The sequence below is a fragment of the Dendrobates tinctorius genome, unplaced genomic scaffold (assembly GCF_039654945.1).
Source record: "Dendrobates tinctorius isolate UK_male_01 unplaced genomic scaffold, ASM3965494v1 ptg000115l, whole genome shotgun sequence".
Taxonomy (NCBI): domain Eukaryota; kingdom Metazoa; phylum Chordata; class Amphibia; order Anura; family Dendrobatidae; genus Dendrobates; species Dendrobates tinctorius.
The window spans coordinates 23,756,954-23,774,323 of NW_027361783.1; the positions used below are offsets into that span (position 1 = coordinate 23,756,954).

Consider the following 17,370-nt stretch of genomic DNA (forward strand, 5'->3'; position numbering starts at 1 on the left):
TTTTTTTTTTTTTTATGAATGCTTTAATAAGTAATGTCCAGCTCCAAGGTTAAAATCCAAAAAATTTCTTTATTAGAAATCCATTAAAATATTCATGACATGGCTGCTATATTCATCATATCAAGGAAGACCCTAGATACATTCCTGAGGGTTCTAGTTACCAAAATGGTGTAATTTGTGGGAGGTTTCTGCTGTTTAGGCACAACAGGGGCTCTCCAAATGGGACATGACATCCACTAATTATTCTAGGAAATTTTGCATTTAAAAAGTCAAATGGCACTCTTACCCTTCAGAACCCTGCCATGCGCCCAATGAGTGCACTCCCTCCCCACATATGGGATGCTCAGGAGAAACTACACAACAAATTTTGGGGTCCATTTTTTCCTGTTATCATTGTGAAAAAAAATAAAAAAATTGGGGTCTAAAGCAAACTATGTGAAAAAGTTAAATGTTCATTTTTTTGTTACACATTCTAAAAATTCCTGTGAAGCACTTGAAGGATTAATTAACTTCTTGAATGTGGTTTTGACCACTTTGAAGGATGCCGTTTTTAGAATGGTGTGGCTCTTGGGGACAGTCAAATGTGAGGTGGTCCCTAAAAAAAGGTTTTGTAAATTTTATTTAAAAAAAAAAAAAAAAAAGAGAAATTGCTTGTCAGCTTTTAACCCTTCTAACAAATAATTGTTTCAAAAATTGTGCAGATGTAGTGTAGACATGTGGGAAATGTTATTTATTAACCATTTTGTGTGACATATCCCTCTGATTTAAGGGCATAAGGGTTAAAGACAAGAACACAAAGGGTAACAGATCTTTTCTTTTAGTGATTTATTTATACATATCTTCAACATTTATTAAAGTACAAACTTCCTTTTAGTTAGTAACAAAGAGCATTTTAATAAATTTGAAACGATAAAATATCAGACAAACATTTAGTATTAAGTGGGCTTCCCGTGTGTCGTGGAGAGGAAAATCTCTGCATCCATTCCTGCGGGCATGCAACAAGCAGCAAACAGCAAAGTTACTCCGGTTAGCTCGGCATCAAATGTGCACTCTGTTAAGGACACAACACAAACAGGGAGGGAGAAAAAGGGCATCACTCAGGTAAAACGGGTAATGGTGAGGCGCTTAATATTGTAAATGTAAAAAAAAAATAGAAATATCACATCAACAAAGCAAACATTGGATCAAACGTGTGCTCATCCATGTATTAGCCTGCACTAGCCTGGTCCAGAAAACAGACTAGTGCATGCTGAAGCTCTTATTTTATTCATCTCTCCACATTGACCATTGCTCCGTATGAAAATAATAAAATCAGTCATTAGTGCTCACTGGCATACAGGTTATTACTGAATCAAAGTTCTGGATGTTGAGCACACGGACAGCACACCGATTGCTCAACAAACGGCTAGATTCATACTGGTTTGTTTTTTATAGGTCAGCTTCAGGTTTTACATGGCATTTCCTTCAATTTTTCAAATTTCCTTCTCTTGAAAAATGCTAGGACCAATAATTTGGGTGGCACAACTGCTACAAAGACATACGGTGCTGTGCGTAGTTAACACTAAGGGTTGCACGATAAGTTTGGGCACTAGTCATCTCGAGACCAAAGTTTTCTCTGTACTGCTGATAAATCATGGCGCTATACAAGTGAATAGTCGCATTGCAACACTTACACTAGGTCAAATGCAACAGTATTTTTTGTGACTTGGGTACAGAGGTAGTTTAGGGATCACAGTACAATTCCTTTCCCTTCTAAAGTGCCATGGCGGGCGCACAACGGCTATCATGGCCAAAGTTGCCGTGTAGGTCTAACCTAAAAGGACATTATCGTTGCATAAAACTCTATAATGTGCTGTTCCTCTAGAAATTCCACTACAAATGTGAGAATAAATAGGTCCATAGGTATTCGTATTTGTCACCACAGTCCACTTAGTGCAGTGTCAGACAATGTAGAGACACCTTTAACGAAAGGGAATAGCAAAGGCTACACTGGATATTAATATATATCCAGGAGGGGTACCAGAGGAACAGACCGATAATGAGGCTTCAGAACTGTTATTTAACAGGGAATATGGAAATTTACTAAAACACAATCTTAAACTAAGTGCACTTTTATGGCTTGTAGATATATCAGGGATGAATTCAATCAGAACTGTTAGATTCACGTAAGGACCACAGCACTATGGTAAGTGGTAAAATTCACACTGTTAATACAAACATGAGGAAACTACACTTTATATACCGTAAATCACGGCTTTATTTCTATAAGATCTGATTCCATGCAATTCTTAACTCTTCATGTAATGGTTGAGCACTGCCTACCTGGATGAAGATGACCCATTAACGGAGTTTGGTAAACTTTGATTGCCGGACCCAACAGAGGACACAGAGAATCCTTGGTTGGAATTCACAGGGTTCCCATCTCCCTTTAGGACACCAGTACATTTCCAATTGTCCATGTAGTTTGCTGAAGAGAACCCCATAGTAAAAATAAGTAAGACAATAATATCATTGGCTGTAGATAACATTGGCACACCCGTGGTCAGGGAGATCATCAGAGCAAAACTTGGGCTATGTTTAATTCATATACAGAAAATGGTGAGCAGTAATGGTTCGTCTGAGGACTCTAATGCCAGGAGACACAAGATTGTTTTTGTTCTAGTGGCATTTATGGCCATGCTGGGTCCTTGGAGTGAGAAATTCTCCCCTCACCAACAGCCCAAGATTACTATAGGTCTGTACCACAAGGCTAATAAAAAATCAGAGGATAGAAAAACTTATACATTCCCGTTAAAAATGGGTCAAGACGATTAAGTGTACAGAGCCAAAGAGATTTTTAAATTCAAGGACACAAGCACCTACCTTTGAGAAAGCGAAACGCGCGCTGGGGCAGCGAGGGCATTCTATCCTCATACATCATGGGTCCCATTATTGATCTGTGACCAGTTGTGACTTGGGCTACATATGTGGGAACTTGTGCATTCTAACTGGCTGTAGTTTCCTAAGCATACTGACACATTAAGGACAGTATATCCTTCTCTTCTTCTCCTCTTTCTTCTTTACTCTGTGTCCCTACATGAACTGCATAGAATTTTTTTAGGCTAGTTTCAAATTTGCGGACAGAGGAGCTGCGGAGGGCTGCAGAATTCCTCCATGAAGCTCCGCCCAATGCCGCACCTCCTCCGGTCTGCTCCTCCTACAGCTGCATACTTCTGCATGCGGCCTGCATACCTATCTTTACCATGAGTAAGACTGTCCAGTTGAAACGCGTCGATCGTTCTTACTGATGTGCTTGGTGTTTGCTATACACATTTTTTTTAAAGCACAAATATATTTTCAAGATGTCTAATAAAATTTTGCAAAGCTGCAGCCGCCTTTGTCCTGAGCTGGATCACATTGCTTCCCCCCCCCCCCCCCCCCATCTTTAGCGTTAGGTACGCAGGTCGTGCGGATGCCTCCACATGCGTCGTTTTGACGATGCGCCGAACAAAACAAATTCGAACATGATGCTAAAGATAGGGTACGCGGGCCGCACGCAGAAGTATGCGGCTGTAGGCGGAGCTGACCGGAGGAGGTGCGGCAGTGGGCAGAGCTTCACGGAGGAAGTCTGCAGCCCTCCGCAGCTCCTCCATCCGCAAATGTGAAACCAGCCTTAAACTGCCAATCCACACTTGGTACTCACTACCCAGACATATCACCGCATCATTTAGTATTTTTAGTCCCACGGAGGATACCTGTGATAGCTAGAAATACCCCCTTCTACTTGTTTATCCTTTGCTACAAGATCTATTGTTTTGCCATGTTATTTGATGTTATATATATTGTATTAAATAAACTTTATTTTCTCTTCTGTGGTTTATGATTACTCCATTTTTTTCTTCTTTGCACCCAATTCAAGGACACAGTAGCCGAGTCCCTCTTATGGCACAACAGTGCTCTCCCCAAATTGTTACATTCCCAAGATGCTAAGTTTTAGTCGAAGATGGGGGTCAAGACACCGGGCCCAGGTATATATCCAGGGTGTTTTTCTTTCCCTTGATCTAAGCCAACAGCTATATCAAGCCCCAAGACACAATTTTTTTAGGCATCTGTAACTAAGGCATGCCCTAAATAACCAGTTTCGAGACATTGGAAATCCTCTCATATCTTCATAAACCCGGATTTGGACTCTAAGGAGCAAGGATCCAAGGGGTTGATCTCCCTTTTTACACACCCAGTTACTAAGCAGGAGATGATCCTCATGGCCATTGTTGGTTTAGACCAAATGGAGGACAGTAATACCCTCCCTATCAGAGGATTGGAACGAGACCTTGACCTCCCTAAAATATGCTTCACCAGCAATTAATAAGCTTAGTCCATCAATGCTACCTGATACCTAGCAGGCTATAAAAAATGGGTAGCTCTACTACTGCAGATTGCCATAGGTGAGGGGAAGAGGCAGCAGATTTTATACCCCTGATCTGGTATTGCCTTCCTATTGCAGAAGAAGGTCATAGCTATCCTCATCGAGATCATACAACCCCCTATACCAGTCTGCACTAAGGAGTGTATATTAGGAATACTTGAGGAGAACCGGCCTTACTACCCTCGCACTGCATGAGATGGATGCACCGAAGACCCCTGTGAATTTCACACTGGGCCATGATGGTAAATACTGCACCTTCCTATAAAAATAGACATTATCCTCAAAAATTTGATAGGGTATGGAAGCCTTGGTTTTATTCCCACTTGACTCATTAGTCCCAAGGTGATGATTATTTCCTTATAATAAAGTATGTGATATTTGGTGCCCTAGATGGGCATCTTATGATTTTGGTTAAGATAGCATACCAATATACCATGGGTCTAATAAGGACTGGTATAACTTTGCCAAACAGTACTAATGAGCAATGCTGTTTGTTCTATGATGTAACCTTGTTATGTTGTGTAATCTTCAATGAAACCAGAAAAAAAAAAAAAAAAAAGGATCAAGAGCCCATAATAAGCATTCACCTTTCCACAGACGAACACTACCATCATCGCCAGAAGATGCCAAAACCGTGCCAGTTATGTTCCAGCTTACGCGCCATACTTGTGAGTTGTGATTATCAAACTGTGCCACTGTGTGAATTTCAAACTTTGTGACTCCCCCCGACGAGGTCAACTCCTTCCTGGAAAACAGATAGGAATATGCAGAAATTAAGGCTCTGTCTTTATCACCAGAATGACCAGATTTACCTTTTCTAATCGACTTCTACTGACATTTCAATATTAGGATATATGGATGTCAGAGTGGCGCCTTCTTCCATGTGACAGAGCGAACAACCATTTATCAACAGTGGCATCAGCGCATCCACATATTACATGCACAGCCAATTATTTAGGCAGCCAGCATGTAATGCGAGATTTGTTGGCCATTGACAAAAAAAAAAAAAAAAAAAAAAAAAAGAACACTTAAACAACACAATGTAACTCAAGTCAATCACACTTCAGTGAAATCAACCTTTCAAGTTATGAAGCAACACGGATTGTGAATCAATTTCTCCTGCTATTGGGAAAATGGAACAGACAACAGGTAGAAATAATAGGCAATTAGAAAGACAACCTCTATAAAGGAGTGTTTTTTGCAGGGGGTAACCACAGACCATTTCTCTGTTCTCATCCTTATTGGCTGTTGGTTTGGTTACTTTTGCATTTTGTCATTGCTCTCACCCCTAGAGGTACAGTAGCATCAGGTGATGTCTACAACCCACAGAAGTTGCTCAGGTAGTGCAGCTCATCCAGGATGGCACATCAATGCGAGCTGTGGCAAGAAGGGTATTTGTATCTGTCAGTACAGTGTCTAAAGCATGGAGTAGATACCAGGAGACAGGCCAGTACACCAGGAGACGTGTAGTGGGCCGTACGAGGGCAACAACTCAGCTGAGTTTAAGAAAAGCCATGCAGAGTATTTACATGTGGACTGGGTCATTGGATGGGACCTGCATGTTGATCCGATGTGAAAGCACTCACCATCTCATTACAGTTGATGGATTTCCGAATATTATCCCATACCGTAATTGGTAATGAAGAACAATTATTGAGGGTTTTTTTTTTTTTTTTTTTTATGAACAGCAAGACTCACCTTAAAGGTTTCATGGTAAAAATTCTCACATCTTTACTTGCAACAGCCAAGATGTGGTAGGATCTGCCCAAGTTTGGAGCAAAAGCAATGTCATGAACTGGGTCTGTGACTGTCATAAAGGTTTCAGACTTTACATATTTCCTGCAAATAATAAGATTATTACATTAGGCAGGAATAAAGATTCCACAGATCATAATCCAGACAAGTGACAATCCTAACAGAAATGTGTTTTCTACCATTGGTAGTCTCCATCTTCTTAGCGGACTATGCATCTTAAAGGATCGCTCCACTATTGTTACACTGATTCGCTCTCCATACAGGTACGGCGCATGTCGTGCCTCTCCCTTTGATGTTGGATCCAGACCTGAGCCCACATCTTTACCAGCATATGTCAGCTGTTTTGAACTACTGACATGTACCCCTAACAGCCGCGGTTGGAATCGCAATCCACCAGCGGCTGTTAACCTGTTAAGTGTTGCTGTCAATCTCTGACAGCAGCATTTAATGTGATCATGCCAGAAGCGCGTAACTAATCTCAGCCATGTTTGTGGCAGATGGGGTCAGCGCTCATAGCAAGTGAGCATTTCTGCTACGCACAGATCGTTTGCGTGTTTGGCGGGGCGATCGGATGATCATAGCTTCTAGCCTCCCGTGGAGAATATTGAAGCATGTGTAAAGTTAAAAAAAAAAAAAAAAGTTTTTAAAAATATTAAAATAATTAATATACAAAAAGTTCAAATCACCCCCCTTTCGCCCCATTCAAAATAAGACAATTTAAAAAAAACCAAACACATATTTGGTATCGCCACGTTCATAAATCGCCCAATCAAAATATAAAAAAAAAGAATTAATCCAATCCGTAAACGACATAGCGAAAAAAAGTCAAAACGCCAGATTTTTTTGGGTTGTCACAACATTGCATTAAAATGCTATAATGGGCGATTAAAAGATCGTATCTGCAACAAAATGATATTAAAAACGTCAGCTCTGTGCACAAAAAAATAAACCCTCACCCAACCCCAGATCACGAAAAATGGAGGCGCTACGGGTATAGGAAAATTCCGCATTTTTTTTTTTTTTTTTTTTTTACATACTTTTCATTTTACACTGGGTGCAGAATTATTAGGCAAATGAGTATTTTGATCACATCATCCTTTTTATACATGTTGTCCTCCTCCAAGCTGTATAGGCTTGAAAGCCAACTGCCAATTATGTAAATCAGGTGATTTACATCTCTGTAATGAGGAGGGGTGTGGTCTAATGACATCAACATCCTATATAAGGTGTGCTTATTTATTAGGCAACTTCCTTTGGCAAAATGGGTCCGAAGAAAGATTTGACGGACTCTGAAAAGTCAAAAATTGTGAGATGTCTTGCAGAAGGATACAGCAGTCTTGAAATTGCCAAACTTTTGAAGCGTGATCACCGAACAATCAAACGTTTCATGGCAAATATCCAACAGGGTCACAAGAAGCGTGTTGATAAAAAAGGCGCAAAATAACTGCCCATGAATTGAGGAATATCAAGCGTCAAGCTGCCAAGATGCCCTTTGCCACCAGTTTTACCATATTTCAGAGCTGCAACGTTACTGGAGTATCAAAAAGCTCAAGGTGTGCCATACTCAGGGACATGGACAAGCTAAGGAAGGCTGAAAAACGACCACGTTTCAACAAGAAACATAAGATAAAACGTCAAGACTGGTTTTTCTAAGGTTTTATGGACTGATGAAATGAAAGCGACTCTTGATTGGCCAGATGGATGGGCCCAAGGCTGGATCAGTAAAGGGCAGAGAGCTCCACTCCGACTCAGACGCCAGCAAGGTGGAGGTGGGGTACTGGTATGGGCTGGTATCATCAAAGATGAACTTGTGGGACCTTTTCGGGTTGAGGATGGAGTGAAGCTCAACTCCCAGACCTACTGCCAGTTTCAGGAAGACACCTTCTTCAAGCAGTGGTACAGGAAGAAGTCGGTATCGTACAAGAAAAACATGATTTTCATGCAGGCCAATGCTCCATCACATGCATCCAAATACTGCACAGCGTGGCTGGCCAGTAAAGGTCTAAAAGAAGAAAAAAATGACATGGCCCCCTTGTTCACCTGATCTGAACCCCATAGAGAACCTGTGGTCCCTCATAAAATGTGAGATCTACAGGGAGGGAAAACAGTACACCTCTCGGAACAGTGTCTAGGAGGCTGTGGTGGCTGCTGCACGCAATGTTGATAGTAAACAGATCAAGCAACTGACAGAATATATGGATGGAAGGAAGGCGAGTGTCATCGTAAAGAAAGGTGGCTACATTGATCACTGATTTTTTTTGTTTTGTTTTTGAATGTCAGAAATGTTTATTTCTAAATTTTGTGTTGCTCTATTGGTTTACCTGGTGAAAATAAAGAAGTGAGATGGGTATATATTTGGTTTTTATTAAGTTGCCTAATAATTCTGCACTGTAATAGTTACCTGCACAAACAGATATTCTCCTAAGGTAGCCAAATCTAAAAAAAACCCACTCCAACTTCCAAAAATATTAAGCTTTGATATCTATGAGTCTTTTGGGTTGATTGAGAATATAGTTGTTATTCAATAATAAAAAGAATCCTCTCAAATACAACATGCCTAATAATTCTGCACACGGTGTAGTTTTCACCACTTAAATAAAGACAACCTAGACATGTTTGGTGTCTATGAACTCGTAATGACCAGGAGAATCATAATGGCAGGTCGATTTTAGCATTTGGTGAGCATGGTTACGAAAAAAAAAAAAAAAAAAAAACAGTTGTGGAACTGGACTTGGAATATTTTTCTTGTTTTTCAGTACCCAATATGGTAAAGCCAATGGTGTCGCTCAAAACTACAACTCGTCCCGCAAGAAACAAGCCCTCACGTGGCCATATTGATGTAAAGAATAAAAAAAAAAAATTTTGGCTCTGGGAAGCAAAAAACAAATCCAAAAGCCAAAATGGGCTGCGGTGGGAAGGGTTAATATAGAAATGAAAAGGAGATGAATCCAGCGAGCCAAGTTTGAAGTACGTAAAAAATATTTTTCTTTATTTCAAACGTAGATTAAAAATATTTATCCATAGAAGCATATTATAAATATAGGCAGAGATAGGAAAAATTACTGCTGTAAAGCGCATGGCAAGACGCGTTTCGGCTAAACCTTTATCATTGCCATAATACACATTGCTATTTTTCTGGGATATATGAAGGAAAAGATCCTAAGATAGGTGGTGCTATAGTTGATTAAGCGTTAATAGATCACACCTGTGAGCATCCACCTATAAGATTAACTATTTAAAAACAAGTGTTAACCCTAACTGAAGCTAATACGCTAGCAGTAATTTTTCCCAAACATTTTACAAATATTTTACAATACATGATATAACAGAATATATATACAGAGATGAGATTTTTTTCATATTATCCTCCACAATACTTCCATAATATAATTTTTACTCAAAAAAATATATATTTATGAACTTCAGACAGAGCAGATTATAATTGTTAGCATAAGAATCATAATTTTAGGATTTTTAATATATTCTAATTAAATCTTGTCTATTATTTAAGCCTATTGGCATCTTAGTTTCCAAGGTAAAAATCCAAGCAGATTCTCTGTTAAGTAGTTTACGTTTTCTATCGCCCCCTCTGGTAGACCGTGTTACTAACTCTATTGCTTTAAACCTGAAGCTATCAAAATTGCCAGAATGATGTTGTGAAAAATGCCTGGAGACCGCTGATGGATTGAAGCTGGAGGGGTTAATTGCATCAGAGATGTGTCTTCTAATTCTTTTCCTCAGTTTTCCCGTTGTACAACCTATATACTGTTTACAACATAATGTACAGTCAATCAAATATACTACATAGGTGGAATTACAGTTCAGAAAACAGTTTATAGAATATTCTTTGTTGCTATGGAATGAGGAAAATTTGTTGATTTTATGTGCATATTGACAACAAGTACATCTCTTATTTCCACATTTAAAAAACCCCTTTAGATTCAGCCAGGTGTCACTGGTTTCCAGCGAGGAATTCAAATACCCTTATTATTATTACCTTTATGCATTATTTGCAGTATACATTTTTTACTTTTTAGTTCAGGATATTTGTGTTTTTGCTTTTTGTTTTCTCTGGTTAATGGTCATGTGTTGATATGCGCTTACATTGTGCATACACATTAACTTACTTTTCTCAGTTCAGATTTGTTTTTTATTCATTTCAGTGTGCATTCAGTGCATATATGGGTGTGACCGCCCTCTTTCTGAGCTGGGAAAGCCATCCAGTCTGGCCTAAGCTGTTACTAGTGGTTCAGCCGCTCGACCCTTATTCACATTCACGTCACTTGGCAAGTGAAAAGGTTTTAAATACTAGAGTAGGGACTGTCCCACAAGGGTTGCCGTGACGTGGCGGGATGGCTTGTACATTATTTTGATCAAAATTATGTTTACTAAATACCCTTATTATTATTACCTTTATGCATTATTTGCAGTATACATTTTTTACTTTTTAGTTCAGGATATTTGTGTTTTTGCTTTTTGTTTTCTCTGGTTAATGGTCATGTGTTGATATGCGCTTACATTGTGCATACACATTAACTTACTATTCTCAGTTCAGATTTGTTTTTTATTTTTTTTTTTTTTGTTTACAACATAATGTACAGTCAATCAAATATACTACATAGGTGGAATTACAGTTCAGAAAACAGTTTATAGAATATTCTTTGTTGCTATGGAATGAGGAAAATTTGTTGATTTTATGTGCATATTGACAACAAGTACATCTCTTATTTCCACATTTAAAAAACCCCTTTAGATTCAGCCAGGTGTCACTGGTTTCCAGCGAGGAATTCAAATACAGACTAGGCGATAGTTTATCCTGCAAAGTCGGTGCTTTTTTTGCTACATAAGTGATTTGGTTTTCTGCAATAATTTGTTTTAGTTTTGGATCCTGGTTTAACACAGGAATATATTTCTTTATAATAGAAACTATGTTGTTATACTGGAGACTATATGGAGTAGAGAAAAAAAATATTTTATTATTATTTGGAGATTGTGATTTTTTTTGTTGTTTTTTTGTTTATTATTAAATCCTTTCTATCAATATCCTTAACTATTTTGGTTGCTCTCTGTAACATCCAATTTGGATATCCTCGATTTTTTAGTCTCGTATTAACTAATTCCTGTGCATTTTTATATGTTTTTGGATCAGTCGAATTTCGTTTATACCTTATAAGCTCTCCTATGGGGATATTTTTTATCACATGTTGAAGATGGCAAGAATCAGCTGCCAATAATGTATTTTTGGCAGTGCTTTTGCGGTAGGGGCTAATAAAGATTTTTTTGTTGTCATCTTCATCTAGACCTGCTGTTAACCTCTTCGCGACCGCCCACAGTAGATAAACGTTGGCGCTTGCTGGGCTTTGTGCAGCGCCGACGTTTATCTACTGTCGGCGGTTTTGTGCCCCCCGGGACCCCCTCATACCTTATAATGCGGGGATCCCGGTGCACAATGCATGCTGGGACCCCCGACGTCATCGAGACCTGATTGGTTCAGGTCCTGATGACGTCGCGTCACAGCAGCCAATGAGAGAGCTCGCTGGGAAAGTTGCTTGTTTCCCGGCGATCTCCCTCATTATAACGCGACTTCTCCTCTGAGCTCATGCTGACAGATGAGCAGAGGTGAAGCAGCGTTACAGTGTGACTAGATCGCTGCCTGGCACAGCTGATCGCTGCCTGGCACAGCTGTGTCAGGCAGCGATCTTGTCACATAGTAACGCTGCTTCTCCTCTGATCATCTGCCAGTGTGAGATCAGAGGAGAAGTGGTGTTACTATGAGTCAAAATTACAAAAAATAAAAAACACAAAAATAAAAAAAAAAGTAAAGAAAAAAAAAGCAGGTAGGCAGGCTAGGGTTAGGGGTGTGTTGGGGTTAGGGTTGGAATTCGAATTGGGGGTTTCCACTGTTTAGGTACATCAGGGGCTCTGTAAATGCAATATGACGCCCGCAGACCATTCCATCAAAGTCTGCATTCCAGAACGTCACTACTTCCCTTCCGAGCCCCACCGTGTGCCCAAACAGTGGTCCCCCCCCACATGTGGGGTACCAGCGTACTCAGGACAAATTGGACAACAACTCTTAGGGTCCAATTTCTCCTGTTACCCTTGTGAAAATAAAAATTGGGAGCTAAAAGATCATTTTTGTGGAACAAAAATGATTTTTTTATTTTCACGGCTCTACATTATAAACTTTAGTGAAACACTTGGGGGTTCAAAGTGCTCACCACTAGTGTTGAGCATTCCGATACCGCAAGTATCGGGTATCGGCCGATACTTGCTGTATCGGAATTCCGATACCGACTTCCGATATTTTTTCAATATCGGAATTCGGCATCGGAATCGGAAGTTCAGTTGATTGACGGCCTGACGTCATCATGATGCGCCGTCATTTCGGGCCTTCCGGGGGTCTCTGCCGGCCGGCTGTGCCGGCCTGCCGGGGGGCTGTGTGGACTGCCCGGGGTCTGTACCGGCCTGCCGGGGGGCTGTGCCGGCCTGCCGGTGGTCTGTGCACCCTGTGGGGGTCTGTACCGGCCTGCCGGGGGGCTGTGCCGGCCTGCCGGGGGGCTGTGCTGATGTCCGGGGGTCTGTGCAAGCATCGTCCGATGGGACTACAAGTCCCATCGGGCGATGCCTGCTACCATGACAGTGATTGACACATTAGCCAATGATGGGACAGTAGTAGTCCCATCATCTGGCTAATGTGTTAAATGTTAAAAAAAAAAAAAAAAAAAAATACTACATACATACTACATGCATGCTACATACATACTACATGCTACATACATACTACATACATACTACATACATGCTACATACATACTACATGCTACATACATACTACATGCTACATACATACTACATGCTACATACATACTACATGCTACATACATACTACATGCATGCTACATACATACTACATGCATGCTACATACATACTACATGCATGCTACATACATACTACATATATACTACATACATACTACATACATGCTACATACATACTGCATGCTACATACATACTACATACATACTACATGCATGCTACATACATACTACATATATACTACATGCATGCTACATACATACTGCATGCTACATACATACTACATGCTACATACATACTACATGCTACATACATACTACATGCTACATACATACTACATACATACTACATACATGCTACATACATACTGCATGCTACATACATACTACATACATACTACATACATACTACATACATACTACATACATACTACATACATACTACATACATACTACATACATACTACATGCATGCTACATGCATGCTACATGCTACATACATACCACATACATACTACATACATACTACATATATACTACATATATACTACATGCATGCTACATACATACTACATGCTACATACATACCACATACATACTACATACATACTACATGCTACATACATACTACATATATACTACATGCATGCTACATACATACCACATGCATGCTACATACATACCACATACATACTACATGCTACATACATACTACATATATACTACATGCATGCTACATACATACTACATGCTACATACATACCACATACATACTACATACATGCTACATATATACTACATGCATGCTACATATATACTACATGCATGCTACATACATACTACATGCTACATGCATGCTACATACATACTACATGCTACATACATACCACATATATACTACATACATACAATACATTCATACAATACATACATAGACATACAGTACATATAACAGAGTAACATACTTACCAATACTTGTCACATTGTTCCCCGAAGCCATTGTCTTTTCCGGAATAAATATTAACATAACAAACCACAAAAATACTCACCCACGATCCGAAGCAGTCCACGAGTGTGTCCCACGACGATCTTGGGTAGAGAACTGCAGCATCAGATGATGCTGCCGTTCTCTACGGGCTGCAGGAATCCAATGACGGAAGGTAGGTATCCTTCCGCACTGTATTCCTCCGCCACTTAAAAAAAAAAAAAGTCCCTAGTCTCACTTTATGCCATTGCTGTGTGGGACGCAGCAATGGCATAAAGTGAGACTAGGGACTTTTTTTTTTTTAAGTGGCGGAGGAATACAGTGCGGAAGGATACCTACCTTCCGTCATTGGATTCCTGCAGCCCGTAGAGAACGGCAGCAACAGCTGATGCTGCAGTTCTCTACCCAAGATCGTCGTGGGACACACTCGTGGACTGCTTCGGATCGTGGGTGAGTATTTTTGTGGTTTGTTATGTTAATATTTATTCCGGAAAAGACAATGGCTTCGGGGAACAATGTGACAAGTATTGGTAAGTATGTTACTCTATGTTATATGTACTGTATGTCTATGTATGTATTGTATGAATGTATTGTATGTATGTAGTATATATGTGGTATGTATGTAGCATGTAGTATGTATGTAGTATGTATGTAGCATGCATGTAGCATGCAGTATGTATGTAGCATGCATGTAGTATATATGTAGTATGTATGTGGTATGTATGTAGCATGTAGTATGTATGCAGCATGCATGTAGTATGTATGTAGCATGCATGTAGTATATATGTAGTATGTATGTGGTATGTATGTAGCATGTAGTATGTATGTAGCATGCATGTAGTATATATGTAGTATGTATGTAGCATGTAGTATGTAGCATGCATGTAGTATATATGTAGTATGTATGTAGCATGTAGTATGTATGTAGCATGCATGTATGTATGTAGCATGCATGTAGTATGTATATGGTATGTATGTAGCATGTAGTATGTATGTAGCATGCATGTAGTATATATGTGTTATGTATGTGGTATGTATGTAGCATGCATGTAGCATGCATGTAGTATGTATGTAGCATGTAGTATGTATGTAGTATGTATGTAGCATGCATGTAGCATGCAGTATGTATGTAGCATGCATGTAGTATATATGTAGTATGTATGTAGCATGTAGTATGTAGCATGCATGTAGTATATATGTAGTATGTAGCATGTAGTATGTATGTAGCATGCATGTAGTATATATGTGTTATGTATGTAGCATGCATGTAGCATGCATGTAGTATGTATGTAGTATATATGTGGTATGTATGTAGCATGCAGTATGTATGTAGCATGCATGTAGTATATATGTAGTATGTATGTTGCATGTAGTATTTATGTAGTATGAATGTAGCATGTATGTAGTATGTAGTATGAATGTAGCATGTATGTAGTATGCATGTTGTATGTATGTAGCATGTAATTTTTTTTTTATTTTTTTTTTTTACATTTAACACATTAGCCGGATGATGGGACTACTACTGTCCCATCATTGGCTAATGTGTCAATCACTGTCATGGTAGCAGGCATCGCCCGATGGGACTTGTAGTCCCATCGGACGATGCCTGCACAGACCCCCGGAGCCTGCACAGACCACCGGCAGGCCGGCACAGCCCCCCGGCAGGCCGGCACAGCCCCCCGGAGCCTGCACAGACCCCCTGGCAGGCCGGCACAGCCCCCCGAAAGGCCCGTACAGACCCCAGAGAGGCTGTACAAGGGCAGGAAAGGGTTTTTCTTATTCCGATACCGGAAGTCCCATAGACTTGAATGGGACTTCCGGTATCGGAATCGGCGATACCGATACTTTTTTTAAAGATCGGCCGATACCATCCGATACGATACTTTGAAGTATCGGACGGTATCGCTCAACTCTACTCACCACACATCTAGATAAGTTCCTTGGGGGGGGTCTAGTTTCCAAAAAGGGGTCACTTGTGGAGGATTTCCACTGTTTAGGCACATCAGGGGCTCTGCAAACGCGACATGACACCCGCAGACCATTCCATCAAAGTCTGCATTCCAAAACGTCACTACTTCCCTTCCGATCCCCACCGTGTGCCCAAACAGTAGTTTTCTTCCACATATGGGGTACCAGTGTACTCAGGACAAATTGGACAACAACTTTTGGGGTCCAATTTCTCCTGTTACCCTTGTGAAAATAAAAAATTGGGGGCTAAAAGATCATGTTTGTGGAACAAAAATGATTTTTTATTTTCATGGCTCTACGTTATAAACTTCTGTGAAGCACTTGGGGGTTCAAAGTGCTCACGACACATCTAGATAAGTTCTTTAAGGGGTCTAGTTTCCAAAATGGGGTCACTTGTGGGGGTTTCCACTGTTTTGGCACATTAGGGGCTCTCCAAATGCGACATGGCGTCCTATCTCAATTCCAGCCAATTCTGCATTGAAAAAGTCAAACGGCACTCCTTCCTTTCTGAGCTCTGCCGTGTGCTCAAACAGTGGTTTAGCCCCACATACGGGGTATCGGAGTATTTGGGAGAAATTGCACAAAAAATTTTGTGGTTCATTTTCTGTTTTTACACTTGTGAAAATAAAAAAAATGGTTCTGAAGTAAAATGTTTGTGAAAAAAAATTAAATTTTATTTTTTCCTTCCACATTCCATTCATTCATGTGAAGCACCTGAAGGGTTAATAAACTTCTTGAATGTGGTTTTGAGTACATTGAGAGGTGCAGTTTTTAGAATGGTGTCACTTTTTTTGTTGTAAAAATGAGAAATCGCTGGGTCAACTTTTAACCCTTATAACTTCCTAAAAAAAAAAAATTATGTTTCCAAAATTGTGCAGATGTAAAGTAAACATGTGCGAAATGTTATTTATTAACTATTTTGTGCGATATCACTCTCTGATTTAAGGGCATAAAAATTAAAAGTTTAAAAATTGCAAAATTTTCAAAATTTTTGCCAAATTTCGATCTTTTTAACATATAAGCGCAGTTCATATTTAAGAAATTTTACCACTATCCTGAAGTACAATATGTGATGATAAAACAATGTCAGAATCAGCAGGATCCGTTGAAGCGTTCTAGAGTTATGGCCTCATAAAGTGACACTGGTCAGAATTGAAAAAATTGGCCTGGTCACGAAGGCAAAAACAGGCTCAGGCGCGAAAGGGTTAATGTAACATCTAGAAAATTCACTGAATTTTTATTCCAAAAATGTGTAAAGGCTAAATTGAAATCATTCACATTGATGCTGTTTATAAAACTGGAGGCTTCCTCCTGTGTTCCTTTCCATATAATGACCAAGTCATCTATATAACGCCCTGTCCACACCAGGCTTTTAGAAAAAGGATTGGAGTCAGCATATAGGACCAATTCCTCCCATCTGGCCATAACTAGATTTGCC

The 17,370-nt window shown here is 39.7% G+C and overlaps 1 protein-coding gene across 1 annotated transcript in view; it reads right to left on the minus strand.

Annotated features, from left to right (window-relative positions):
* Positions 1-810: 810 nt before the first annotated feature.
* SEH1L (SEH1 like nucleoporin) overlaps positions 811-17,370 on the minus strand; it is a 53,936-nt gene continuing 37,376 nt past the window's right edge. The window contains exons 6-9 of the mRNA XM_073590044.1: positions 6,104-6,244; positions 4,993-5,150; positions 2,323-2,467; positions 811-1,051 (exon numbers count right to left, since the gene is read on the minus strand). Coding sequence (XP_073446145.1) covers positions 1,039-1,051; positions 2,323-2,467; positions 4,993-5,150; positions 6,104-6,244 — 457 coding nt within the window. The 3' untranslated portion in view covers positions 811-1,038. The remainder of the gene's footprint in view (positions 1,052-2,322; positions 2,468-4,992; positions 5,151-6,103; positions 6,245-17,370) is intronic.